General features: G+C 36.6%; 2 protein-coding genes and 2 long non-coding RNA genes across 7 annotated transcripts in view; 2 read left to right on the plus strand and 2 right to left on the minus strand.

The window, feature by feature from the left end:
• The window catches only part of LOC120491218 (leukocyte elastase inhibitor), an 81950-nt gene that overhangs the window by 25584 nt on the left and 29432 nt on the right, over positions 1 to 26934 (plus strand). The gene's annotated exons all lie outside the window — the stretch shown is intronic.
• On the plus strand, positions 1521 to 23825 carry fam110d (family with sequence similarity 110 member D). The gene is made up of 2 exons (XM_039688931.2): positions 1521 to 1645; positions 19148 to 23825. The coding sequence occupies exon 2, from the start codon at positions 19747 to 19749 to the stop codon at positions 21031 to 21033; it is 1287 nt and encodes a 428-aa protein (XP_039544865.2). The 5' UTR covers positions 1521 to 1645; positions 19148 to 19746; the 3' UTR covers positions 21034 to 23825.
• LOC148977065 (uncharacterized) lies at positions 12770 to 25113 on the minus strand. Its single transcript, XR_016145822.1, has 3 exons — positions 24853 to 25113; positions 24703 to 24764; positions 12770 to 13148 (listed from the first exon to the last, which is right to left on the minus strand). It is a non-coding gene; the product is annotated as an uncharacterized LOC148977065 (long non-coding RNA).
• Positions 26454 to 26934, minus strand: part of LOC120491234 (uncharacterized) — a 14489-nt gene continuing 14008 nt past the window's right edge. For all 3 annotated transcript variants that reach the window (XR_016145877.1, XR_016145875.1, XR_016145876.1), the window contains exon 5: positions 26454 to 26934. This exon is cut by the window's right edge and continues 365 nt beyond it. This is a non-coding gene — a long non-coding RNA (uncharacterized LOC120491234).

Here is a 26934-nt window from a genome sequence, read left to right on the forward strand (position 1 = left end):
AAGTAAGGGATTACTCTTAATTTATCTGTAATTTAATTACAGTTACTTCTGATGTAATTGAGGTAAATACTGTGTATAGATCTGATCTCACAGGGATTTTATGAGGAATCTAAATATTATGACAGCACTCGTACAAATTCGTTTGAATTATTGTAAAATATGTATGAAAAAAGTGTGAAATGTCATGAGATCAGACATAAAACAATAGTGGGTTTAACATCAAAATGCTAAAAAGTATGTTTTTATAATGTAACCTTCTCCACCTTGGTCAGTTTAAGGATGCAATTTTATAGTAGAATAATTGAAACAGATTCATGTATATCCTTGTATTATTCAGCTGGTTGAGATTGATATGGGATTTTAAAAGTAATTATAGTAATTAAATACTTTTTAGAGAGAGTAATTAGTACAGTAATCTAATTACACTGTTGAAGAGGTAATTAGTAACTAGTAATTAATTACTTTTTTAGAGTAACTTACCCAACACTGTTGTAGTAACAATAACCCATGTATCCTCCATTAGGAATTCATTATGGAATTCGAAATTAGTACATGCATCCCATGCACTATTATCTGTTCTCTCCCAGTTTGACATGTCTGTCTCCCACCCCAGATTTCCTGATTATCCCCTGCAGGGTATCCTTTATGCAATCAACATTATGGAGCCAAGGTTCACCAAACACTATAATCTAATCTTAACATTCTCTTCATTACTTGCATGAACAACATGCTGAGACGTAGACGGTCAGCCAGCGTTGAGCTTCTTCTAAATAATGTTTTCTGGAGGAGGAGCCGTTGCTGATAGCTTATCGGTTATCCATTTATCTGCAGTTATCTATTCACCATACAAATTTGTGCAAAACAAAAAGTAGTAGTCTATAATTAGATGATTTATAATGCTGAGTGTAATTGAGTATCCTCGTGAATTAAATTTGCCCCAAGACTATGTTGACAAAAAGCCAAAAGCCTTTTTCAACTTTAAGATTCAAGATGTTTTGCATAAGCATTACAAACATAGGCTATTGACTACATTGAAAAGTACTCGGACAATTCAGATTCAGATCACATTAGCTTTTTCTCAGACCTATATTCACTTTTCTTTATCATTTTTAGTCAGTGACAAATCAGAATGTTGTGGTAATTTTTAGACATGAAGTCTGCTCCCCTCAATATCTATAGGATGCTACTAAAAAAACCCCACAAAAACCGGGGGACAAGTGTGTGCATGTGTGGTGGGGGAGTCAGCAGGGAAAGGTTCAGAAACTTTTGAGGTTTGTGAAACCCATCCTGAGAATTATACACAAAGTGTGTCTATGAAAAATTGATCATATTGTTTCCCATCCAATTCAATGACAATGCTTGTCGTCGGTATATAGATATAAATCGACCGGTTTAAACACTTTTGTGTGTTGTAGTGCAGGTCAATCCCCCCAAACAATCCCCCTCTGCTGTCGTGTTTGTGGTGGGGGGTCAGTTTACATTCATACCTGCCCGCCCACCGTAGTGGGATGATCCCGGTACATCCACCACGAGCCGCAGACGGTCCTCCGGCACTCAGTTCACATTCTCAAACCAACGAGACACAGCTAGTCAGCAAACGGAGATTACCAGAGCTTTCACATGTGGATACGGGTCACGACACACGGTAAGCGCAAATCTAGCGAGCAGTGAATAAATATGCGATCAGATCATGTTCGTTCAGGATTTATAGCGACTTTAATTTACTGTCATGTTCGTGAGTCAGTGTAAACAAACAGCGGAGTTTGAGTTCGTTCAATAAACGGTCATTGTTGATCTTAAAAATATTCTCAGTTTGAAGTACGAATCGGATAATTATTATTTTTGTTGTCTATAAATAATTGATGTCACTGCAGCTTTCGTTGAGGTTTATGTAGTGGGTTTAAATAAGAAAGATAAATTAATTAATTAATAGGGGAGTTTTTTTTAGCCTAAATGAGCCTATCTGCACGAATTGCTCAATATTGATCGTTTTAAAAAAGGAATATTTTGGTGCTTTAATGTAATTTGAATATGGACATAGTTTACTTTAGCTACATTTAAATGGTTGATTTTTATTTATTCTTCAGATGAATGAATATTGATGTATGTAATAACTTAATTAGTCTGTTTATCATTTACTTAATGTAATAGTATTTATTTAAAAATGTGTTTAAGATTTTTTTTCTTAGAGAGTATGTAATTCCTGCGCCTCTAGCGGCACCAAACCGAATTGCAATAATAATGACGAGCTGAGACAATTCCCATTGCTTCATCTACTGCATTGAATGCAGAACATATTTCATGTCTGTAGGTTCTGCCTAGAATGTGCCAAATCACTCATACAGTCAGTTAGGATGCGGCCTTAAAAGGCAGCACCTCGTGTAGGCAGTAGACAGCAAGAACGCTCATTCGGTTGTTTTGTAACATGTTGATTTGTAAATGCAATATTTTTACCTTGAATAAAAAATTTTTAGAGAGGGAATTGTTTCAGCATGGAGTATGACCTCTGCTCTCATCTAGACTAGGAAATTATGCAAGTTTATTACCTGAAGTTTAAACAGTGCAAAAGAGATATACGGATAGTTGGAGCTTTAAACAAAAGAATAGACTCAAAAAGAGCGACACAATTGACACAAATACAAAAAGACAGTTTACCAGCAAATTAAGAGTCTTTTCTCAATTTGAATGGTTTTAATACATTACGTTATGTGTAAATGGATAGCGTAATGCTCGTAACCCTCCCCTTCCAAAGAGTTTTACTTAGTTTAGGTGCACAGACCATGCACTAACTTTCCGCAAGGTCAGCAGTACCACTCGAAACCAGTCTAAACACTCCAAAAAAGTAGACCAAACGCAGGGATTACATCTGTCCTTGAACCACAAGTGAGCTCTCTTCATACTGGTGTATTGTCTTCCAAGCTCAAAAATAGGATAAACACCTGTCTGATGTGCAGATGCATGTAAAATGCAATGCTGAGGGCTCTCCTTTCCTATCATTGTGCAGATGGTTTAAAATATTGTATCAGCTTGTAATCTGCAAATCTGAGTGTTAATCCCTGAAGTTCATCATAAAAGTTACAACCCTGCTTTAATGCATGCTTTTTATTATGAGTGACGGTGTCTATAAACGTTTATCCCAGTACTTCTGCGATCATTTGAGATACTGTAGCACAGAAATAATGATCCTGTGCGTTTGAAGGGGTTTCATGACTCACAACTGAATGTGATCGTTCTTGTCGAAGATTTAATAGACCGTCAAATCGTTATCATTTAGGAATTGGATTGCGTGGGCGTTTGAATCGAGGATATCTCTCTTCTAAGGCGTTATTTCATTTGTCACTTATAAAAAGAGAGGGGGAAAAAAACTATTAATCACGATTAATCGCATCCAAAATAAAAGTTTGTGTTTACATTTTATACATAAATCATATTTTCTTCTTAAAGACGCATGCATGCGTGTATTTATATATATATATATATAAAATAATTATACACAGTGCACCCACATATATTATGTAAACACAAACTTTTATTCCGGATGCGATTAATCGTTTGACAGCCCTAGTATTTATATTTTTTTACTATATACTGGCTGCATCTCATCTGAGGTGCTGACAGCCGCTTTGAGTTGAATAAATGCAAAAGGACTTGGATCACCACTGGGGCGGATGCTCAAAATACAGAAGAGAAGCCCACGGGCCGCGCGCAATGACCTTTTTCAGATTGTATGCCCCGCCCCACACTGACTGGAAGTGAACCCTTTGTAGGGAACACGCTTCTGCCGAGTTGTTTTCCTGGCCTTTTCCATCTCAGAGATTCCACAAACACATACTCATCCCGGTGTGACCACATCAGTCTCAACTGCGCTGATACGGTATCCCGCAAATGTCTTTTATGGGTCCAGGACGGAAAGGCAGCAGCTGTTTTGTTTTATCGCGTAAACTCCATCAAGACAAATGTTGCTCTCTTCTTTCAGCCGTTCGAGTGCAATCACGTAAACAGTCATTTCCCCATAAGGAAACTTCGCATTTGTAGCACTAATGTGTGGCTGCGTGTTAACAGTGTGGAGCTCAGGTTACTAATTACAGACTGAAGGGTCTTGCAGATTCTTTAAAGTGACCACCGTATGAATTCCAAGGAATTAAAAGGAAAAGTTTACACCTCACACATCTGACTTATCTCACAATTGAAAGTTATTCCCCCCAAGGTTTAAGCCAGTCCCAGACTAAAATGCATTATTGATCTGTTTTAACTGAAAGCAACTTGCACTGGCATATCTTAAAATATGTCAGTGTCATTGTTTTGTCTATAGATGCACAGCAATAATGTTTTTTTTTTCAAGGCACATTTATAAAAGCTACTTAGATGTTAAACTAAGGCTTAATATAAAACCGGTCTGTGAAACCAGGCCATAAACTCAAAAATATCTCGCATATCGGACTTTTTTCCTTGCATTGTTTTTACTTTTTTTCCTCAGAATTCTGTTTCTTCACTTTTAGAAGAAAAGGTTCTATATAGAACCTTAAAAGGTTCTATCAGCGCTATGTATTTGGAACCCCTAAAAGGTTCTATACACTCTTAAAAAAAGGGTTCCTCTGGGTTCTATATAGAACCATTTTGGAGTTCCATATATGAAGCGGGGGATGGAACCATTTCTGGTTCTAAACAGAACCATTTCTTCTAAGAGTGTTTGTTTCTGTCACTAAATTAAAAAGGTAACTTTGTATCTTGTCGTTTCCTCGCGAAATGCAAATTGTGAGCTAAATTGAAAATTACTTTTTACATTTTTGGTCACACTTTAGGTTCCAATTCTCACTGTTAACTATGACTTTTGCCTTAATAAGCTCCTAATCACTGATTAATATGTGCTTTTATACTAATAAACAGCCAATATCCGAGTAATATACTTGCTAATAAGCTAAAGGGTTACCTGACTGATGCATTTCACTCTGTCATCTAGTCTTTTTTCCCCTTCATGATTTATTAACTCTCTTCAGTATTAATATTAAATGGACGAATCCCGATGCGGCCCGACTGACAGCTGTGGGAGCGGGTCGCTCATAGTCACACATCTCTTTAATTGTCCTGGGCTCGGCGAGGTTGCACTGCCGTCCTGCCAGGTCCAATCAAACCTAGCGCCGCGCGGATCTTTCATCACACATGAAGGGGCTTGTGTCCTTTGTCACGCTCACAAGACATTGTTCTGACAGGGCCGGTAACCAATGATCTTTCCCTCAACTCGACGCTGGGTTCGCGGATGTGGTGGGGGGCTTGAGGGGAGATTAGGGGCTATTTCTGTGGCACTTTGGGCCTGTTTGCGACCAACGAGCCAGACTAGCGGCTAATGAGAGAGGACAGCTGACAGGTTCGGTGGAGGTTATAAAACAAGAAGAAATGGCAGTGAATCATTGAGAGCTGGCTTTCATTTTTTAGAAGAGGACAAATGTATCCCAAACTTATTATTTATGTAGTTTCATGAAAACGTGAAAATTCTGTCATTAATTACTCGCCCTCATGTCGTTCCAAACCCATTCGACTTTTCATTCCTCTTCAGAACACAGATGAAGATCTTTTTGATGAAATCTGAGCGAACAGTTCATATGGATTCGTTTTACGATCTCTTTATGAACTTTCTGAAGCGTCAGTGGTAGTTGCGTAGCTGTCATTGGAGGTACAGAAAGCTCTCAGATCTCATCAAAAAGATCTTCATTTGTGTTCTCAAGATGAACGAAAGACTTATGGGATTGGTGAGTAATTGATGACAGAATTATCTTTTTGGGGCGAATCATTTTAAAGGAGTTGTTCACTTTTCAAAAAACCTTTGCTGATAATTTACTCACCCCCATGTCGTCCAAGATGTCCATGTCTTTCTTTCTTCAGTCGAAAAGAAATTAAGGTTTTTCATGAAAACATTCCAGGATTTTTCTCCATATAATGGACTTCATTGGTAACCAAACGGTTCAAGGTCCAAAAGACACTTTCAGTGCAAACTGGAAACTGTTCAAAGGGCTTTAAATGATTCCAGACGATGAATAAGGGTCTTATCAAGCGAAACGATCGCTCATTAAAAAAAAAAAATAACAAAGTATAAGTTTTACAAGCTCAAATGCTCGCCTTGCTCTGTTCTGTGATGCACGTTTGTGACTTTCCTGTTCAAAATGAACAAATCTTTCATTTCGAGTCATCGAAATGATCACAGAGACAGAGTCATTTGGTTGATTCAACGAACGAATTGTCTCGGAAAAGGATTCGTTTATGTTGATGAACGAATTCGAACAGGAGAGTCACGAACGTGCATCACAGTACAGAGCAAGGCGAGCATTTGTGCTTATAAAACTTAAACTTCGTTATTTATCTATAAAATGAGTGATCGTTTCGCTTGATAAGACCCTTATTCATCGTCTGGAATCGTTTAAAGCCCTTTGAACAGTTTGCAGTTTGCACTGAAACTGTCTATTGGACCTTAAAGCGTTTGGTTCCCATTGAAGTCCATTATATGGAGAAAAATGCTGAAAAACCTTCATTTCTTTTCGACTGAAGAAAGAAAGACATGGACATCTTGGATGACATGGGGGTGAGTAAATTATCAGCAAAAGTTTTTTTTCAAAAGTGAATTACTCCTTTAAATCTTCTGAAGTATAAAAGAGAAGTACGTATAAGTTTCCTCTAAGCTGAGAAAAGGCTGATAATTGTCGTTTCTATTTTAATATGAACTCTCCCATACTTATTTGCACTGCCAACTTACTGTTGATTTGTTAAGTGTTTTTATGGGCCAGTTGTTGGATTCAGGTCACAAATGGTAATCGATGCAATATCACTGGTAGTGTTTTGTGTTTGTTGTCACTGAGTGAAAATTGGATTCAGGATTGTTGTGTCCCATTTGATGGTTTGATGTTGGACAGGAGGACCGGATCCTCCCCCGTCAGCCCACCGTGACCCCTCTGACCCCATCAAAAGTCACGTTTGCTTGAACCGCTGCTGTTAACGCTTGGATCTGCAGTGACTTTAACATGTGTCTGGCATAGTCGGCAAGCACTGTGAGAACATGCTTAAAATATACTGACAATGTATCTGAGAAAACAAGGCTCTGGAGGAACAAACTAAACACCTTTTATCACTTCCATCCCATGAGAGCAGTTTTTTTCAGGATCATGACAATCAAGTTAAGACTTAACCTTCTTCTACATCATCCGTAATGTAATTTGATCAGCAGAAATAGTGCATTTAAAGTCTGTAAATGCAGTTTTGTTGATTCTTAAAGGCTGCATGTTCTCCTTTATGCCCAGAATATATTAAATTAGTATTTCACGTCAGACGCTTTTATTAAGTAGCATAGTAAGTAGACCCAACTCCCCGTGTAAAACGTACATGCACAGTAAAATTAGACAGCTTTACTATACTATACTGCAATGTGAACATTTGGATTGGATTCAGAAATTAATAATTTAGGCCATCTCCAGAAGCTGAGACTATTTCGAGTTTGCAGCACAAGGCTTGCTCTAGTAGACATGAAATCGAGTATGCATAATCTATATATATGAAATGCATACATATGCATTAGTCCTCAGAACTAGAAGTTCTTACAGGGCTGGATGATATATCAAAATTAAATATACATTGCGATTCTGCGATTCTACATTCGTGCAGGCTGTGATTTGATTAAGTAAATATATGAAGAGTTCAGATGCAAAAGCCTCTAAGTGCCATTTGAAATTTTCTTCTAGAATGATAATTTTTATCAAGCTTGTATATTTAAGTTCAGTGATTTCACTTAAATGGCAATGATGATTACCTATTAATTGTTATTTAAGTGAAATTACTGAACTTAAATATACAAGTTTAATAAAAATCATCATTAAAGAAGAAAATTTCAAATGGCATTTAGAGGCTTTTGCATCTGAACTCTTCATATGGTTTCAGAGTGAAGTGCATCATTTACACACATCTAGTTAATGATAACATTTTTTAGTTTAATTTATTCTGAGACGCTGTCCGCGGCACGTGTGTGAATGAACATACAACAAACCAGCATCGCATTTACTTATTTCCTGGCAAAATAAAAGCATGACTATACGTTTGCTTGAAAATGAAGAAGTTAAGATGTAAATATTAGTATTGTAATTTTACGGTAAAAAAAAAAAATATATATATATATATATATATATTACTCCATTTTTTATTTTACAGTACAATTGTAGTATAAAAATATATATCTTATTTAATGCATTTAATAATATCACAATAAAAATCATAATAATTGAACTGGTCAAAAACAGTGCGAAACTCAAATGGAAAGAGTTTAATATATGAATATATATATATATATATATATATATATATATATATAAAAAAATTTATATGTATATATTTATTTATATTTTAAAGTCTTTCCATTTTAGTTTTTTTTAGGCTTTATTCACACTGTTTTTGACCAATTCAATATATATATATATATATATATATATATATATATACACACACATATATATATATATATATATATATTCAATATATATATATATATATATATATATATATATATATATATATATATCTCAATTGTTAACTTTTTGGTTTGAGTTGGATCTTGTTAAGAGTAGACCCAAGTTTAAACACCCAATTTTTTCCTCAAAACGTTTTCATTTTTCTTTTCATTAAAATCTCCCAACAAAATCATTCTATTCTGTTCAATTATTTCCAAACAGAGCTCTAGTCATCTGGCGAAGAAAAAAAATACAATAGAAATTACATTTCAATATAGTGCAGCCCTATTCAGAACCTCGCCTTTCCTTTGCACAAGGATTGCACACACAAAACGTGTAATTTTCTCTCAGGAAAAGGAAGACATTTCCATGCCTCTTTGTGTTTTTCCTCAGCTCTAATAGACACACACAACCTTTAGCACCTCACTCATGGCTCAAGCCAACTCCTTCGCTTCCGGCCTTCCCTCTCCGGCACTGAGCCATGGATGGAGTCCAGGTCATGCATATTGAAGATTCCGAGGAGGTTTTTTTGTTTTACACTAAGGAAATTTATAGCACCTTTATCAGGCATATCTTTGGCACAAAGAAGGAACCAAATCTGTTTCTGACGCAACTAATGGAACAGTAGGGTAAAGTACACTGATGTAATATGTTAACGCCTGTACATCTTAACCATAGACTGTAAAAAAATATCTTAACAGATATTAACCCTGTAATGCCCGATATGGCATCATAATCTGATTGCATCGGAAGAGTTATTGAAACTTTAGACAAAATATTTAAACCAAAAAGTTTGGATGTTTAGGTTTTTTATCATATTTGGCATTGATCAGGCTAAAAAAATATTGTTGGTTTAACTTTAAAAAAGGAATTTACCTGGTTGCCTTAAGAATTTAAGGTCATTGAAATGGAAAAGTGAGATTGATTTAATCACCAGAAACTCAAATTATTGTTTTATCTGAAATCTATTATTTTAAGTTGATTTGACAAAAGAAAAAAAAATGTTGTGAATACAAATCATGAACTTTTTTTTACAGTAAATATGGAGGGAAAAACAAAAGCCTAGTTTTGATGATTTTGACATTCACAGATTTTTAAGTAAATCTAAGTTGCTTCAGTCCAGTAAGTGTTCATCTTAAAATATTACTAACAAAATAAAGATTTCACAGCAAAAATACAATATGTGAACCACAACATTTTTACAATTAATCTAAAATCTATTTTACTTAATAAAAAGATGCAAGAACTATCAATCAGGCGACGAGATTGTGTGCAAAATTACATTTGTGTTTATGCATTTAGCAGACATTTTCATCCAAAGTGACATCCATGATTTACATTTTGATCAGTTCTTGCATTCCCTGAATGAAAACCCAGTTGCTGAGCAGGTATTTTGCATAAAGCATCCTTAAATTTGCAGTAGCAAAACATTGTTTAAAGTGAGAGTGGTGAATGCTCATGAGAACCTACATTTAGCTTGTTAACATTTTGAGTAAGTCTCAACTAATTAAAGCAAGTGAATGTGATGAAGAGTGGAAACGTCTGCAGAACAAATGTGCCGGAGATAAGGAGCACATGTATTTTTACAGTAGTGTTTATCTTAAATCGATTTTCCCCAGGTGTCAGCGTCTAAATAGATAAGCCTGAGAACTAATTCATTCACACATTCACGTTCAGCTTTGAATCATTACTCTGTTGCTTGTTAATGATTTAGTGAATCGCAGGAAGACATTTTGAGTTAAAGGACCAAAGAAACAGTTCATAGATGTGAATGTATATGTATACACCTCTCCAAATATATCAATCAGTTCTTTTAAGACGGTGTTTTAACTCAATGGTTAATTAATAGGCCCATAAACCACTTTTTGTTGTTGTCGTTTAAAACACATTTGCAATTTAACTTTGAATTTACATTTAATGGAATACAGTAATGAAAACTTGTTTAATTATGAAAAGTTAAAGTAGGTGCTTTAAGTTTAATTTATGATAACTTTATATTTATTGTGCAAAAAGAAAATTAAGCATTTTTAGGACCAATTTTTTTATGGCTTTTGAGATTAAATATATATTCCAGGTGGCTTTATGAGATTCACCTGATAAATGTTTCTGACAACCTCAGAATCAGAGTTAACTAAAAACAAACCATTAAAAAAACTTTTTATATTTCAGTTAGTTACCAAAAGCAACTCTTGTTTTCATTTCATTTAACTTTTTGGAATATTTTTGTACATTATTCCCAAAACATTCCAATGTAATTCACAGACATTGACTGAATATTTACCCATATTCAATTCCTGAATTAAATATTTTCTTTTGAACTGTTTTTTCTTTGTATTAACCCTTAACAATAACGTTAAATTTTGTAACAGTATAATATATTTTTTTACTAAGTAAAACATAATTTTTTTATTAAGTTATTTTTTTTTACAAATGTAATTTTACTCTGTTTATTAATGTTTTTACTCAACATTTGTGCAGTTTTTGGAGTATTTTTCATATCTTTTAAATTTCTATAAATAAATAAATATTTGTTTATTTAAATAGGCTTAATTATTTTTTTAATTATTATTTTATCATATTTCAGTTAGTTACCAAAAGCAACATTTCTTGTTTTCATTTCATTTAACTTGTTGGGTTATTTTTGTGTTAAAAATGCAATTAAAAATGTACTTTGGGTTAAAATTTGAAATTACATTTTTACGTTTGTCCATATTTTACCCAAATTTGTCTTAAAACAACCCAGCATTGTTTAGAGTGAAGTGAAATAAAAATGAGTGTTCTTTTTCTTTTGAATAAAATATATAAAAAAATAAATGTTAATATTTGTTCCAATGAAAATAATAAGCGTTTATAATTATAATCCAATAATGTTACACTCTTTTCAATATTCAATCATTTTTCTAATTGAAACTTCTGACATAGGTCAATAGTAGGTTTTATCTTCAATTTAGCTTTTGGCTTCCAGCCAAACGAACGGCGCTCTAAATGTAGTTTGCGCGACTGGACCGCAGAACGTTCCAGAGCCCATTCACACCTGCATTCCTCGCTGAGCCATTGTGATCGCATCAGCCGAGACGGGTGTTAAAACCAGGTGTAAACACTGATCATTTGACGAGCTTATGGAAGTCTCCGGCGATCCAGCGACTCGCATTCGTCACGTTTGAATGACAATGGGGTCAGTTAAGTGTCCACCACATCATTTAGAGAGGATTTAGGGGGGTCTGTTGTGTTTAAAGAGCCCCCTTGTGACCCGTATGCCAGTCCATCACCCCACCCATCATACATCAGCTGCATAATGGCCCTCAAGAGTGAGGAGATATACGCCAGCTCTGCCTTTGTGTTGTTAAGTGTGTTCGTGTCTGTTGAGTTTTATTGTCATGTGTTTTCTTTCTCCATGTTGTTCTTACTAATGAGCCACGTCTTCAGTTCAGCATCTCATCTCCAGAGCCAGAGGGGGCTTTTGTCTACGCCGATAAATAATGCAGGATTTGGTCTGTGATGGATGTCCTGACGAAAGCTTTTGTAGTTTTATATCCAACACGGGACATTTATGTGTAACTGGGCTGCTCAGACTGGGTGGGACAGACACGTTTGTGGACGCTTTTGATTTAAAGTTATCAACTGGATGCAATATCGCTCAATTTAATTCATAACAGTGGCTCGTTTTATTACATTATTCCCAAAACATTCAAATGTAATTCACAGACATTGACTTGAATATTTACCAATATTCAATTCCTGAATTAAATATTTTCTTTTGGATGTTTTTTTTTTAACCATTGTAATATCTTCATTTGCGTCTACACTCGTTATCTTTGGGGTCTTCAAGGACTCCAGACAATAACATTCAATTTTGTAACAGTGTAATATATTATTTTTTACAAAGGTAATTTTACTCTGTTTATTAATGTTTTTACTTAACATTTGTGCAATTTTTGGAGTATTTCTCATATCTTTTAAATTTCTATAAATAAATATTTATTTAAATAGGCTTTTTGTGTTTAAAATTTTAAATTTTGTGTTTAAAAATTGTGTGTAAAATTCACTTTATAAAAGACTCATTTACATTCATGGAGATAACATGGATAAGTTTACGTGGTTTAATGTAAGATTGACAATTTAGTGGAAAATGCAGTTTTAATATATAAAAATATCACTGTATTAAAATGACTAAAAATAAAAAAAAATAAAAAATATTAAGACATTTAAAAAAAAACAGTTTTTACTACAATTTTCACATAAAAATTGAAAAATTCTAACCAACTGAAACCCCCCCCCCCCCCCCATAATTATTAAACTTTTTAACATAAACAGTTCCTCTTTGGGGATTCCCCCTTTGGAATAATATATAGATTGTTTTAGCCATAATCAAGCAGTCCTATTATGAAAACCATTTAAGGTTTGGTTTACAGCAAACTGTACCAAACAACACTTGTAGCTTTAAACATTAAACAGTTTGTGAGTCATTTCCCTTCCATTATCGAACACATTTCAGGATGTTCAATCAGAAATGAGGCCTTGTATGGTTGTGTTCCTACTTTGTGTGAAGTCTTCAGTAGATCATAGCTTAGATGCAGTTTGACAGAAAACATCTGGTTTCTCTTTGACCTTGTTGGTTGCCGGTTTTCACCACCCCTGCGGCAGACGACCTGCCCACCAGCTTCACTGAAAGCCATTGAGATGAGAGGAGGATTAGCAGGGGTTAATTACAAGCCGTCGCGAGCCGAGCCGCTGCTATTACCAGCGCAGTTCAGTCCTCAAAAGAGAGAGAGGAGCACAGACAGTTTCATGTCACTAATTTGCCTCCATATAGAGTAATAGAGGCCATTGTAAAGGTGCAGACGCTTTGGGTGATGATGGTGTGAACTGTAATGTTTTGACCTTCAGTGCCAAACAGGAACTTTTCTTTAAATATTCAAAATCCTGCAGCTTTATTTTCATATTTTCAGTTAGTCTCACACTTTGTTTTAGGTCAGTTATGAGCTTGAGATTTGAATGTCCAGTTCATGAACAAATATGCGATTCTTTCAATTGAATCAATTGAACTGATTCATATTGGATCAATCGCAGGACAGAAGTCATCTGTGTGAATCAGTCACCTCTCATTTCTTCTTTGAATCAGCTAACGACTTGCTGTATGGAAGCTTGTTTCCACCACTGAATAAAAAAACAAATAATAGCGACTTTTTATCTCACAATTGCGAGATATGAAGTCAGAATTGTGAGAAATTAAGTCGCAATTGCAAGATATAAAGTCGCAATTGTGAAAAAAAGTCGCAATTGCGAGATATAAAGTGGCAATTCTGAGAAATAAAGTCCAATTGCAAGATATAAAGTCGCAATTCTGAGAAATAGAGTCACAATTGTGAGATATAAAGTCCAAATTTTGAGAAATAGTCGCAATTGTGAGATATAAAGTGGCAATTCTGAGAAATAGTCGCAATTGCGAGATATAAAGTCGCAATTCTGAGAAATAGAGTCGCAATTGCGAGATATAAAGTGGCAATTCTGAGAAATAGAGTCGCAATTGCGAGATATAAAGTGGCAATTCTGAGAAATAGTCGCAATTGCGAGATATAAAGTCGCAATTCTGAGAAATAGAGTCGCAATTGCGAGATATAAAGTGGCAATTCTGAGAAATAGTCGCAATTGCGAGATATAAAGTCACAATTTTGAGAAATAGTCGCAATTACGAGATATAAAGTCGCAATTCTGAGAAATAGAGTCGCAATTGCGAGATATAAAGTGGCAATTCTGAGAAATAGTCGCAATTGCGAGATATAAAGTCACAATTTTGAGAAATAGTCGCAATTGCAAGATATAAAGTCGCAATTCTGAGAAATAGAGTCGCAATTGCGAGATATAAAGTCGCAATTTTGAGAAATAGTCGCAATTGCGAGATATAAAGTCGCAATTCTGATAAATAGAGTCGCAATTGCGAGATATAAAGTGGCAATTCTGAGAAATAGTCGCAATTGCGAGATATAAAGTCACAATTTTGAGAAATAGTCGCAATTGCGAGATATAAAGTCGCAATTCTGAGAAATAGAGTCGCAATTGCGAGATATAAAGTCGCAATTTTGAAAAAAGTCGCAATTGAGAGAAAGTCTCAATTATAAAAAAATTAAGTCGCAATTGTGAGAAAAAAAAGACATAATTGAGACTCAGAATTTTGACTTTTTTCTCATAATTGCACGTTTACATCTCGCAATTCTGACTTAACACATAATTGCGAGTTTACATCTCGAGATTCTGACATCTTTTCTCAGAATTGAGATATAAACTCGCAATTGCAAGTTATCAGGCCAATTCTAAGGGAAAAAAGAAATATTGTTTTATATCTGAAAATTCTGACGTTACAACACACAATTGCGACTTTATATCATGCATTTCTGACTTTATAACACGCGATTCTGACTTTATAACACGCAATTCTGACTCTATATCTCGCAATTAAAGAAATCAAAGTCAGAAATAAAGTCAGAATTGAGAGATGTAAATTCGCAGTTGTGAGAAAAAAAAAAGTCAGAATTGTTTTATTTTTAATTCTGTGGCAGAAACAAGCTTCCATATCACTGAACCTATTACATATTGGTAAGTGCAAAAAGTGCATTTTAATTTACATAATAAAAATAATAATTGTATTGTTTAGAAAGTTGTTAGGCCCTGTTTTGGGGATGTTTGGTGCCTGAAGGGGAATTTACCAGCGATTTATTCTATCAGTCAGTAAATCCCTCAGAGCATGTTTTAATTTAAGCCTCTGCTCGGCTATTATTAGCCCCGTTTCCATCCTAAACACGACGATCCAGCATTCAAATAGCTTTAACGCTGGCTTGGAAAGATCTATATTAATGATGTAATGCCTCTACAAGCCAATAATGGCCTTGAGTGCAAAGAGTGATGTAGATATGACCAATAATAGTGTGTGATAGATATGAAACATACTACTGTGCAGTAGTTTGTGCAGCATATTTCAATTACATTAACCTGACGGGTTATTCTGACTATTAATCATGCACAACTCACAATGGGTTGAGAAAAATATTTAAAATTCACAATGTATCTCACAATCTTTTGGCTCGACTTTTAATGTTTTAATTGTGTCTCTTTTAAGTTTCAGCAAGAACAGTAAAGTCAGTAAGTTATATTAATTTCCATGAATTGGTTAAAATGTCTGTTTTAATGATTTAGTTTCATTTGAATCAACACATTACACATTTTCACAGTATTAGGAATTTTTTTCTCTATATAAAATGGAAGATATTGCAGTTTATTATTATGGATTGCATATAAAGTTATTTTAGATTTTTGTAAAAACTTTTTTTTGCTTCTAATTGACTGATGGCTCATCTAATAAAATCAGTTTTAAGCCATTTCAGAGCATATATATTTGAATATCATAAAATCAAAAGGGTGAAAAATAGCCATATTTCTCAACCCAACTGGCTAAACTAGTGCCGTTTTCTGAGTTTGGACACCCTGTTGCTCATTACTTTCTGAATCCAGATCCATCTCATGCTCAACACCTGTTCAGAATTCTTTCCCGGAACTTTCCCAAACAATGGCCGCTTTTCCCGGGACTGTCTGACATCTGGAAAATGTTGCAGTTCCCCTTTTGACTGGATTTATAGCGAAGGGCTTCAGGGGGGGGTTCGAGGTACATGAGAGGCGCTATATTTATAGGGTAGAAAGTCATCTTAAGTGCATGAGCTCTCTTTTATCTTAGGGATTTTTTCTCCTTCAGATTGTTGTCTTTGTAGTGGATTTGCTTTTTTGCACAACTAAGTTTGAATACTGAAAAAAGTAGAGCTCGCAATTTAACAGGGCACACCTGTTTTTAGTTGCAGTAAATGAGTACTCTTCATAGTGAAACAAAGTTCTGCAGTTCTTCCTGTTTACTAGGTCACAGGGACATATTCACTTGAAATTGCTGTTTTTTTGTCCCTTCAAGGGTGTACAAAAATAGCACTTTGATGCATCATGTTTTGAATGTCTTCCCTTTCAGAACCAACCATGCCATCAAACTAGTTTTAAGCTAAAATTCTTGCTTTGCAATCTTATTCTGCTGTTCTATTAGTAAGCCGTCAGTGGTGGAAGTAAAATTACAAATAAATAGATAAATATTTACTTGTTTAGTAAAAGTAGACGTAACACAATGACAACCATTAAAGTAAAAAGTAAAAAGTACCCGATTTTAAATGTACTTTAAGTATTAAAAGTACTTGCATAACAATTTATTCTCTTAATGTCTATTTTTTTCTAATGATTAATAAAACATTTAATGCTAACTCGTTCCACCTAATACTCCTATAATGATGTTCAATAATTATGGAAAAAAATTGTTGTCACCATTTCTAAAAACAAGCTTGCAATTAGGCAATATGCACATCATGCTTATCCTTACTATATATTAATAACTATGTTTATGCGATTAATTTATGGTGTAATTCTGAACCTCTTGGCTTGCCATAATCCTAACCAAACGGTGCGTTTCCTATGCACATAAAAACTAATTTTTGCGTATAAATTGCACAAAAAAAACACTGCGTGCGAGACACATTTAGTGTGACCGGGTTGATGTATCTATGGCAACCAAACGTCACTGGTGAGACAAACGTGCAACGAACGGATGGTCAGATTAGGTTTTGGCAGGGGAAAAACTGATCAGAAAATGTAATGAAAAAGTAACAGAAGTTGTAGAAATGTAGTGGAGTAGAAAGTATAATAATTGCTGCAAAATGTAACAAAGTAAAATTAAAAAGTATGCACTATTTATTCTTCTTAAGTAAAGTAAAGATACATGAAAAATGTACTTAAGTAAAGTAACAAAGTATTTGTACTTCGTTACATTCCACCACTGTAAGCCGTAAAACATGCAGAGTTTTGTAGAGTTGTAAAAACCACTGCAGTGTGTTCAAATTAAATACAGTAAGTGGTCCCGCTACGTCTTTAACCCTCTGAGACCTAAGGGTATTTTTACAATAAATTTTCCGTCTGGTGTCATTTACTAAAAAAGCTTGTAAAATATCAACCCTTTGGTGCACAGACAATTGACACACCTCTTTTTTTTCAGGACAAATTGAACTTTCAGCATATTTGTGTTACATTGATGTCACCTGAATGTAAAATAAGTTATGGGACCATAAAGACAAATGAAAAAATAAATCGGAAATGGAATCACTCAATTATTTATTGAAATCACACACAAATAAATAAAAGCTAAGCAATTTTCCTCTGGAAAATAGTTTGTTCATGTCTTTGGAGTCCTGGAGCACAGGAATAAACATTATAACTTGTACAGAACAAAAACTATTGACATTTTTCCAAAAGAAGTCCAGGCGTTTGGGGCCTCATGAAATTCACTGGTGCCAAGCCTCAAAACAGTTCCTATCAGCAATCACACAGAGGGCCACATCACAGGTTTTGCATTTCTATTTTATTTATTCTTTTATTTATTATGTTCTTTTTATTCTTTTATAATACATTTATACTACTATAATACTTTTTTACAATAAATAAATAAATGGCACTTCAGCTGGGTCTATCCTGGTAATCTAGTTCCTCATCTGTCAAAAAGCTCTGTTCTCCTGAAAATCCTTCATCCTGCAATGCAACAAAATAGACCAGCGCTTTATTTACGTCCATTTCGCTGTGTTTCTCTGTGAATCGCGCGTCTCCGTGAGTCTCTCTATCTCTCTACACTATATCAGCGCTTGGTTCATGCGTAATGACGCACACCAATGTTTACAAGGGATCAGCCTGTAATTGGTCAAAAACCATCACGTGAAAACATCACGTGATATCCAGGATGTCCGCTAGCATCAAGCTAGCGGCAAAAATGACCGAATATTTATGAATTATGGGCTTCAAGATTATCAAAGTTTGACATAAAGCGTTTGGATTTATTGCTGAAAACCTCTGAAAGGAAGCACAAGTTCCAGGCTGGATAGAAAACCTTCTGTAAAGGCTAGAAAGACCCGAAAGACACCCCCGTGATGGCTAGCTCGTTAGCTTTCTGCTGGAAAAAACGGTAAGAAAATCGATAAATCTGTCATCGAGTTATGTAAACATTTATCGGAGGTGACGTGTGGCATCGTCGACGACGCCGTCGGGCTCAGGGGGTTAAAGGAAATTTGGGGTCTACAAAATATGTACGCAGTCATGCATTATTTAGCAAAGCCCCTAAGGAATGCAAATGTGGCATGTGGGTTAAGCTAATGCTGATGGTGAAGGCCATTACCTCTGCAGTCTGTATGCACATGGTCACAGTTTCCTTTAATAGACTTTCTAAATGCATCTGAGGGTAAATGGGTAAAATTCCTCTAGCAAAATTATAATGTCAATACAGACTTTACTGTGTATGTCATACGTTATGCATATCCATTCAGAGCTAAATACGCTAAATTTGTGCGGGACAACACATTTGTACGAGTGAACGGTTATTTAGGACTAGTTCAAGCATTGGGAAGTCAACTCAGTCCATGCATGAGCTAATGGCACTGCCTGTGGCCCCAGACATGCATTTCTGCCAACTGCATCGGATCACAAAAAGCTACAGGGACTTCCATCCACACTGCCATATGGCCTACGCCTTTGGAGATTAGATCTCCCTTGAGAAATCCTAAAAAGACTGAACTGTGTCTCTACCGTTTTTGTTTTCACAGGGCTCCAGGTATAGAGGGAGAACCACAGGACCTCTGTCTATCAAATTCTGAAGTGCCCTGGTGCCAGCTGTATAGGTCAACCCAACCGGAACATTGCAGGACAATAGGAGCCCAACCCAAAGGCCTTAGACGGCTATCAAAAAGCAAATAATCAAGCTCATTAGCTCTCTTCCCCCAAGACGACCTTTTCTGAAAGGATCAACAGAAGAGGGAAGTTAAAGAGGACCAAACAAGAGGGGGGAAGCGAACATCGACGGCTATTTCTGAAGCTCTGTGGTGAAGGGAACATCTCATTTGAGATTTTGGACTGCAGAAAAAGGATTTCCTCATGCCAGTGCCTGTGTAAGTACTGCATGTAGATTTGTCCCTTGTCCAAAAGAGTCCAGTAAAGAGACTAAATATAGCGAAAGCCCAACAGCCAGATTCTCAGATTTTCAAAATGCGGAAAAATCCACATTCATAGGGATCTTATAAATGGATACACCTCAGATCTTGAAGAAGCATTGAAACTGTAGTTTCCAAGAGGGTTTCCTTCTCTTTGTAGGGCAAAGCAATTGCTTTGTCCTTTCTGTTTGGATGCATTTTTCCACAACTCTAAAATGAAGCCTTTAACTCCCGTTGGTTCACCTTCTCCGCTGCGGCTCCTAAACAAGGGACCAGATTACCTTCGCAGGCAGATGGATGCCGGAAGCAGGGGCCGATCCATTAGCGCCGTAGAGCGGCTGGAAGCGGACAAGGCAAAGTACGTCAAGAGTCAACAGGTCATAAACACCAAGCAGGAGCCCGTATTAGTGCCCTGTGCGACCCCTCCACTGGTGCCCCGTCGAAACTTCACTGTGTCCACTCCTTCAACTCCCGTTCTCCCACCTCGAAATCAAATGGCGCCTTTCTCCGCACCTCAGTTCGTGAGGGATGAAAATGAGGACGACTCCAGGAAAGAGAACTGTCGGAATGAAACTGATGTGGAAACCAACAATCGCAACAACGCAAATAAGCCTCCTGTACCTTCCCCAAGAACTCCAATCATTGCTCCATTAGTCGCCCCACATAGTGCTCCAATTATGCGTAGGAGTAACGGCAAGCGCATGTTGCGTCCAGACTCTCTGGTCATTTACAGACAGAAGAAAGAGTGCAGGAGTCCCAGCAGTGGTGGCGAAAACGGCAACCCCAACGTGGAGGTCAAGGGCTACAGTTTCGTGCGACGGCTCTTCCAGGGATCCATGCGTGAAAAGAACAACCGGAACGAGGCTCAGAAATTGGTGATAAACGAGGAGAAGGCGTCTTCCTCTCGAGACGGGGATTCTCGAATGTCCTGGTCCAATGACAAAGTCACTGTCGACGGTGGAAACGAGACCAGGCGATCGAGCAAATCCGAGCAAGAGCACTCGACGCCAGAGACACAAAACAACAACAACACTGGTTTTCAAGAGAAGTTATCTAAGATCAACGTTATGGGCAACTCCAACAATAACGACATGGATCCATGGAAGCCCGTCATTCCTCGCATACGGGCCGATTTGAAACGGTCCAAGTCGGAATTACGACTACGCTGCTCGCTAGCCATGTCCGAGCAGGAACGCTTCTTCGACTACTGCGGATTGGACTTCGATATGGTGGAGAGGATCGGACCGAAGAACTTTCTAAAAGGGGCCAGTTCAATCGACACGCTCTCGCTGCTACTGAGGAGCGTCGGAGGCGGCGGCTCGGAGCCCAGTGAGTTTTCCCGACACTCCGGGGAAGGAGGAACTGGCCTCCTTTTCCAGGAGGAACTGGCCGAGCAGATCCCTACAGGGGTCTCAATTATTGAGAGAAATGCACGGGTCATAAAGTGGCTCTACGGCTGCAGGAACGCAGCCCAAGAGGGTCCTAAAGAGTCTACCGTTTGATTATCACGGTAACCGAACTGAGACGCGTTCCAATACGGAAAACCGTGCTGTATTTATTTCATGTGGGACTTTGTATTTGTATTTAAGAGATTTGTTTTGCTTTTCACAGCCAGACTGAGAACATTTAGTTTACTTTTACTTCTTGTCACGACTTACACTGTGGCTATGTCCGAAATCGCCCCCTTATACCCTCGTTCACTATTCCATATATTATAGTCCACTTAAAGGGATCAAAACGAAAGCAAGTAAACAAATTTTGCTGTGGACGCCAACTTCCGGCAAGACTCTTACGCTCACATTGCATGGCTATTCTCTAGCTGTTGAGTGTATATCGGTTGTATACTTACTGCAGTGCATTGTGGGATTGAATGAGTGCACTCAGTAATGTCCACTATGGTTTCTGATCTTTTAGTGCACTGTATAAGGGTATAGGCGCGATAGTGATGTCATCTCTGAGCCCGTTCTCATCCCAAAGCGTCCATATAGGACGCTTTTGCAAAAGCGTAAATATCCAACGCACATGGCACCCTTTAACGTCAAATGAGACGCAGATATATTTGGGCAGAAGGCGCCCCCTAGTGGTCTAACCCTTACCCTACACCATACCTAAACTTAACCATAACCGAAGCGTCTCATTAGACGTTAAAGGGTGCCATGTGCGTTGGATATTTACGCTTTTGCAAAAGCGTTGTATATGGCGCTTTGGGATGAAAATGCGTTGCATCTCTTGTTCTCTGTATACAGAAAGACACGAATCCGTCCTGTTACTTCAGTTCAGAAACAATTATTTGTTGAGCGTAACTTAAAGAATACGTCATCTGATGATGATGATGATGATGATGATTTGACACTGAAAACCACTAAGCTTTTTTTCTGGGGCTGGGAAACCCAAAGCATGAGTGTTAAATGAACCATGTGTACCTCATTTCCCAAATGTCCCAGTTTAGTTTCTGTGTTGCAGTTTTTTCCTTTAACGCAGGCGTTGGAACAAACACAGAGAGCACCCCTGTGGGGATATTAATGCACTGATTTGGATAAAGAGAGACGGAGCGAGAGCTATATATACTGCTATGATTCAACACTGTCTGTGTGTGTGCAAATAAATATGCAGGTCCTGAATATGCAAGTTTCACTAACTTGTGCCAAAGATGTGTGCTGTGAACTGATGTACGATATGTTTCTAAACCTTATCGAGCTGCTTAGAGAGAATCATGCTCACGGAGTTTGACATCAACATGTTGCCAATCTAACGCCGCCTTCACACTGGCAGTTGAATTCAGCTCCGATGCGGCTGCGAAACGACCGGAAGTCATTCATTTCCTATGGAGATTCGCAGACCGCATGCGAATGGGTCCGAAACGGGTCCGACCGAGTGCGGTGCGAAAAAAATCGTGTCCGTTGGTCATCCGGATGCGTTCAAAAATTTGAACTCGTGCGAAAAGCTACGGACGGTTCCTATCCGACAATTCCAGCGGAAGTTGAGCGTTGCTATGGTACTGATAAACAAACCTGAATTATTAACTTTTAATACAATAAATTATGATTTTATAACGATAAGTTGTCATGTCATTTTTTTATTTTCATGACTTTCTAACGTTTATAAGGGCAGTTAATACAATTAAATTGAAGGTAGACCTTGAACTATTGACCACTAGATCACATATTTTAGCCGACATGACATGTCAACGTATCATCGGAGAGATCATACAGAACTGACAGAATCAAACTTTAATGATAAAAAAAAAAAAAAAAACAGAATCAAACTTTAATCTCTCTCTCTCCGCCATTTTTGTTCTACCCGTGTCCGACGCTTTTCACTGTGTAGTACGACGTCCGTTGGGAACGTATTGCGTATTACGGAGCTGATTTCAACTGCCAGTGTGAAGGCGGCGTAAAGAGCATATTTTGTATCAATAATTTTCAGTAGAGAACACTATATATTTAGATTAGATTAGATTTCCCCCCTGTTCTAATCTAAATGCAATTACCCTATTTGGGAAGGATGCATGTAGCGGTAATTCGATTTTTTGCAAAAACTTTTCACAAAGCATTGTCTTTTTGCTCTAAACAGCAAGGTAGCTCCAAATATTCATTATAAAAGTTTAAAAATCAGGCATCTCTATGTAAGCAGCTCACTAGGGTTTTGAACGGCCATTATTTTGCTCCTAAATTGCTCAATTCCATTCCCGTGTTTGGAAAATATCGGTGTTACTTGATGATTACCAATGGTTGGTTGCACATTTGACTCAAGGAAAACCATTTTTTTATGCAAATGACCGTTCCTGTGGCAAAGCAGTCTTCATTATGCACTTTGTCACGCTGCTTTGGTGTTAAACTCACAAAAGTTCAGTAAAGTTCAATTTTAGCAAAGCAGAGGAAGACATGACAGCAAGAGATCAGACAGGCGGACTCTCACTCCCAGTGTGGGAGATGCTGATGCGTTCTCATATTGACGGAGACCTTTGAACACGCCTCCCCATCTAAACATCAATCAGACACTGATTCTCCTTTGTGGTAATGAATCAGTCTCTATGGGACCACTGATAAATGAAGCAAAGGTCTGCTGCGGCATGCACAGGTCAGAGGAACTACTGTGATCTTTCCTCTCAGAATTCCTACACTTTTTCATCCCCAGCGTCCAAGAAGCATTCAGTGTTCCCGAGCAATCTCTCTCTTGCATGCATGTTTACACCTCATGTAAGTTTGTATATGTGTCTATAAAGAAAAATTTAGATTTCAACCCAAAGAGATATTGCAGATAAAATTCAAATAAAGTCCTATTTCTAAATGACTGGAGCTGGTTGTGTTTTGTGTTAGATAATTATGTTGTATGCTGGGTAAACCTGGAAATATCTACATAAAACATATTTTTTAAATATTATTTTTTATGCTTACCAAGGCGGCATCAAAAATACAGTAAAACAGTAATATTGTAAAATATTGTTAGGCTACTATTTTAAAAACTGTTCTATTTGAATGTTTTAAAATGTAATTTATTCCTGTTATCAAAGCTGCATTTTCAGCAGTATTACTCTACTACAGTCTTCAAGGTCACGTGATCCTTCAGAAATCAATCTAGTATAATGAGTTGCTGCTCAAGAAACATTTATGATTATCAATGCTGAAAACGTATTTATATTTATTTCAGGATTCCCTGATGAATGGTTTAAAAGAACAGCGTTGAATTCATTCTCTTTTTTTATTGGCATTTTATTGGCATTTTTTATTGTCGCTTTTCGATCAATTTAAAATAAAAAATATTAATTATTTAAAAAATATATATTATTGAACTCGGTCAGAAATTAGAAATTGCTCTCGGTAAGTGCAGTCTCTGTAAGATTAATCTTTTAAATCATTATTCAGTAATCACAGACAAAAGCTTGCGTGGGTTGTGTCATATTTCCCGAACTAGAGAGAAGTGTGGAAGGTGAGGAAACCCTGTCGATGATGTCATTGGAAATAAAAATGATTGCACGGTCCAACTGTGTAATGCTATAAATCAAAGTGAGAGCTGCATGCTAGTACAGAGCTGATGATTACACACTTGTCAGTCTTAGATTTCTTTCTAGTCTTCAATGTTGTTAAAAACACACAAACTCAGTTGCTAAACAACTTTTGTGCAAAATGGGAACTTATTTTGAACCACTCCTCGACTCGTTTGAATCTCACCTCAGTCAAATCCTGCTACTCACGTCTCTCTCTCTCCAGGCTGAAGCTCAAGTGCTGTTATTCTGAAAGCATATACACTTCTGTGAAATAGGCTACACCAATGCACCACATCAACATGGAAAAAAGTTCTTTGCAACCCTTTTTACTTACATAACGTGGCATTTCCAAGTTAAACAGGATATTCAGTGTGAAAAATTTAGGGGCGGGACTTGTTTTATTTCCCAACAGGATTTGATTGGACGATCAACAGTGGTCGTTTACATATAAAAATGGATTCAGGTGTTTGGAGGGGATGAGCTGAGAACTAAAAGAGCGTCATGACTTACATCCAAAAAGAAAAGTCATTTCAGAGATGGTGCAATTTTAACATTTAAATGAAAGATTTTGAAGACAATTTCATTATTATTATTATTATTATTATATAAAATACACCAATAAATTGTGCACAGTAAGACCAGGAACATGTTAAGGTGAATAGGGTCCATTTTTATTGCATCACTTTTACCAGATTAAAAAATAAATAAAATAAAAACAAGACATGCATAAATGTGACGAGCACACTCATTAACTTCTTAAAAACACTTTTGGGCAGTGAATAAACATACATCATCTGTGTTGGGATTTCTGAGGGTAGAAACACAAAAAGAAGTTTTTTCTACCATGCCGGGCTGATCAGGTTACCATCTTCCTCCCCACCTCTCTCTTTCCTCTCTTCCGTTAGATACATGTGTGAATGAAACAGCAGTCGTCTTCCTGACATCCACACACTCTAGCCTGCTGTGCATCCTGTTTTTGGTCCTGTCCATACAGTTTTTTTAACACGTTTGGTTATCAAACAACTCCTCTCCTCCCTCGTACACAGACGTCACCCTCGGGCAGCTGCTGTGGGGGACGGGACGGGTCGAGAGATCATGTTTGAGATCCTAGTCTCGGTCCCCTGACTTTATCATGTCAGTGGTGCATTTTAGCCAACGCTAAAATTTATATACTAAATCTATCTATATCTGCCTGCCTATATACTGTATCTGTCTGTGGAGGTACAGGTGGAGCTGGGGAAGGTGGAGGGTTTCTGAATGCGCACTGCACTGCTAGGGAAATGCTCGAGCAGAGAGCTCATTGGCTACTGGTACGGCAGGAACCAATCAGCTGTGCCCTATTGATAGCGATGCAATAATGAACAAGTGAGTAAAAGAACCTATTAGCCTGAGCCATCTAGAGTTTCATGCCAGAACTTTGTATATCTATACAAGTCTATCTATATGTATATATCTATGTCTATATATCTGTCTATCTATCTATCTATCTATCTATCTATCTATCTATCTATCTATCTATCTATCTATCTATCTATCTATCTATCTATCTATCTATCTATCAATCTATCTTATCTATATATCTGTCTATATCTGTCTGTCTGTTTATCTATGAATCTATCCATCTATCTGTCTGTCTATTTATCCATATATCTGCATGTCTGTCTGTCTGTCTATTTATCTGTCTGTCTGTCTATCTATCTGTCTTGTCTATTTATCCATATATTTGCATGTCTATCTATCTATCTATCTATCTATCTATCTATCTATCTATCTATCTATCTATCTATCTATCTATCTATCTATCTATCTATCTATCTATCTATCTATCTATCTATCATCTATCTATCTATCTATCTATCTATCTATCTATCTATCTATCTATCTATCTATCTATCTATCTATCCATATATCTGCCTGTCTGTCTGTCTATCTATCCATCCATCCATCCATCCATCCATCCATCCATCCATCCCTACAATATAAGACTATTTTATACAGTATAATTGTGTAAGTAACAATATATTTGGTGTTTATTGCAAAATATTTAAATATATACAAATCGAAAACATACTGACTTGTGGCGTCAACGAAAGCATAAATTATTGCTTAATGTAAAAAAATATGAAAAAGATGAAGAAATATAATGTTATTCGTACTTATATATTAACAATAATATGAAATAATTACAATAAAGAGTACAAAACTCCCCAAGTTTAACTTGCATCAAACATGCCTGATATAGTAATGCTTATATAGTAGTGCACACAGCTGATACACTCGCATTCATGTTGCGTTTGTTTAAAAAGCAGAAGAAATGTGTTTCCTTGAAAAAAATTAAAGCAGGTGAAAATGTAGATTTGCATTTTCCTGTGTGCAGAAGAACAGTGATGATGTTTTGGGTAAGTTTAGGTCTTGA

Source organism: Pimephales promelas, chromosome 12 (assembly GCF_988280905.1).
Source record: "Pimephales promelas chromosome 12, fPimPro1.hap1.1, whole genome shotgun sequence".
NCBI classification, from domain to species: Eukaryota; Metazoa; Chordata; class Actinopteri; order Cypriniformes; family Leuciscidae; genus Pimephales; species Pimephales promelas.

Excerpts from the sequence above, each read along its gene's own strand:
- fam110d (XM_039688931.2), top strand. The coding sequence starts at position 19,747 with ATGAAGCCTTTAACTCCCGTTGGTTCACCTTCTCCGCTGCGGCTCCTA.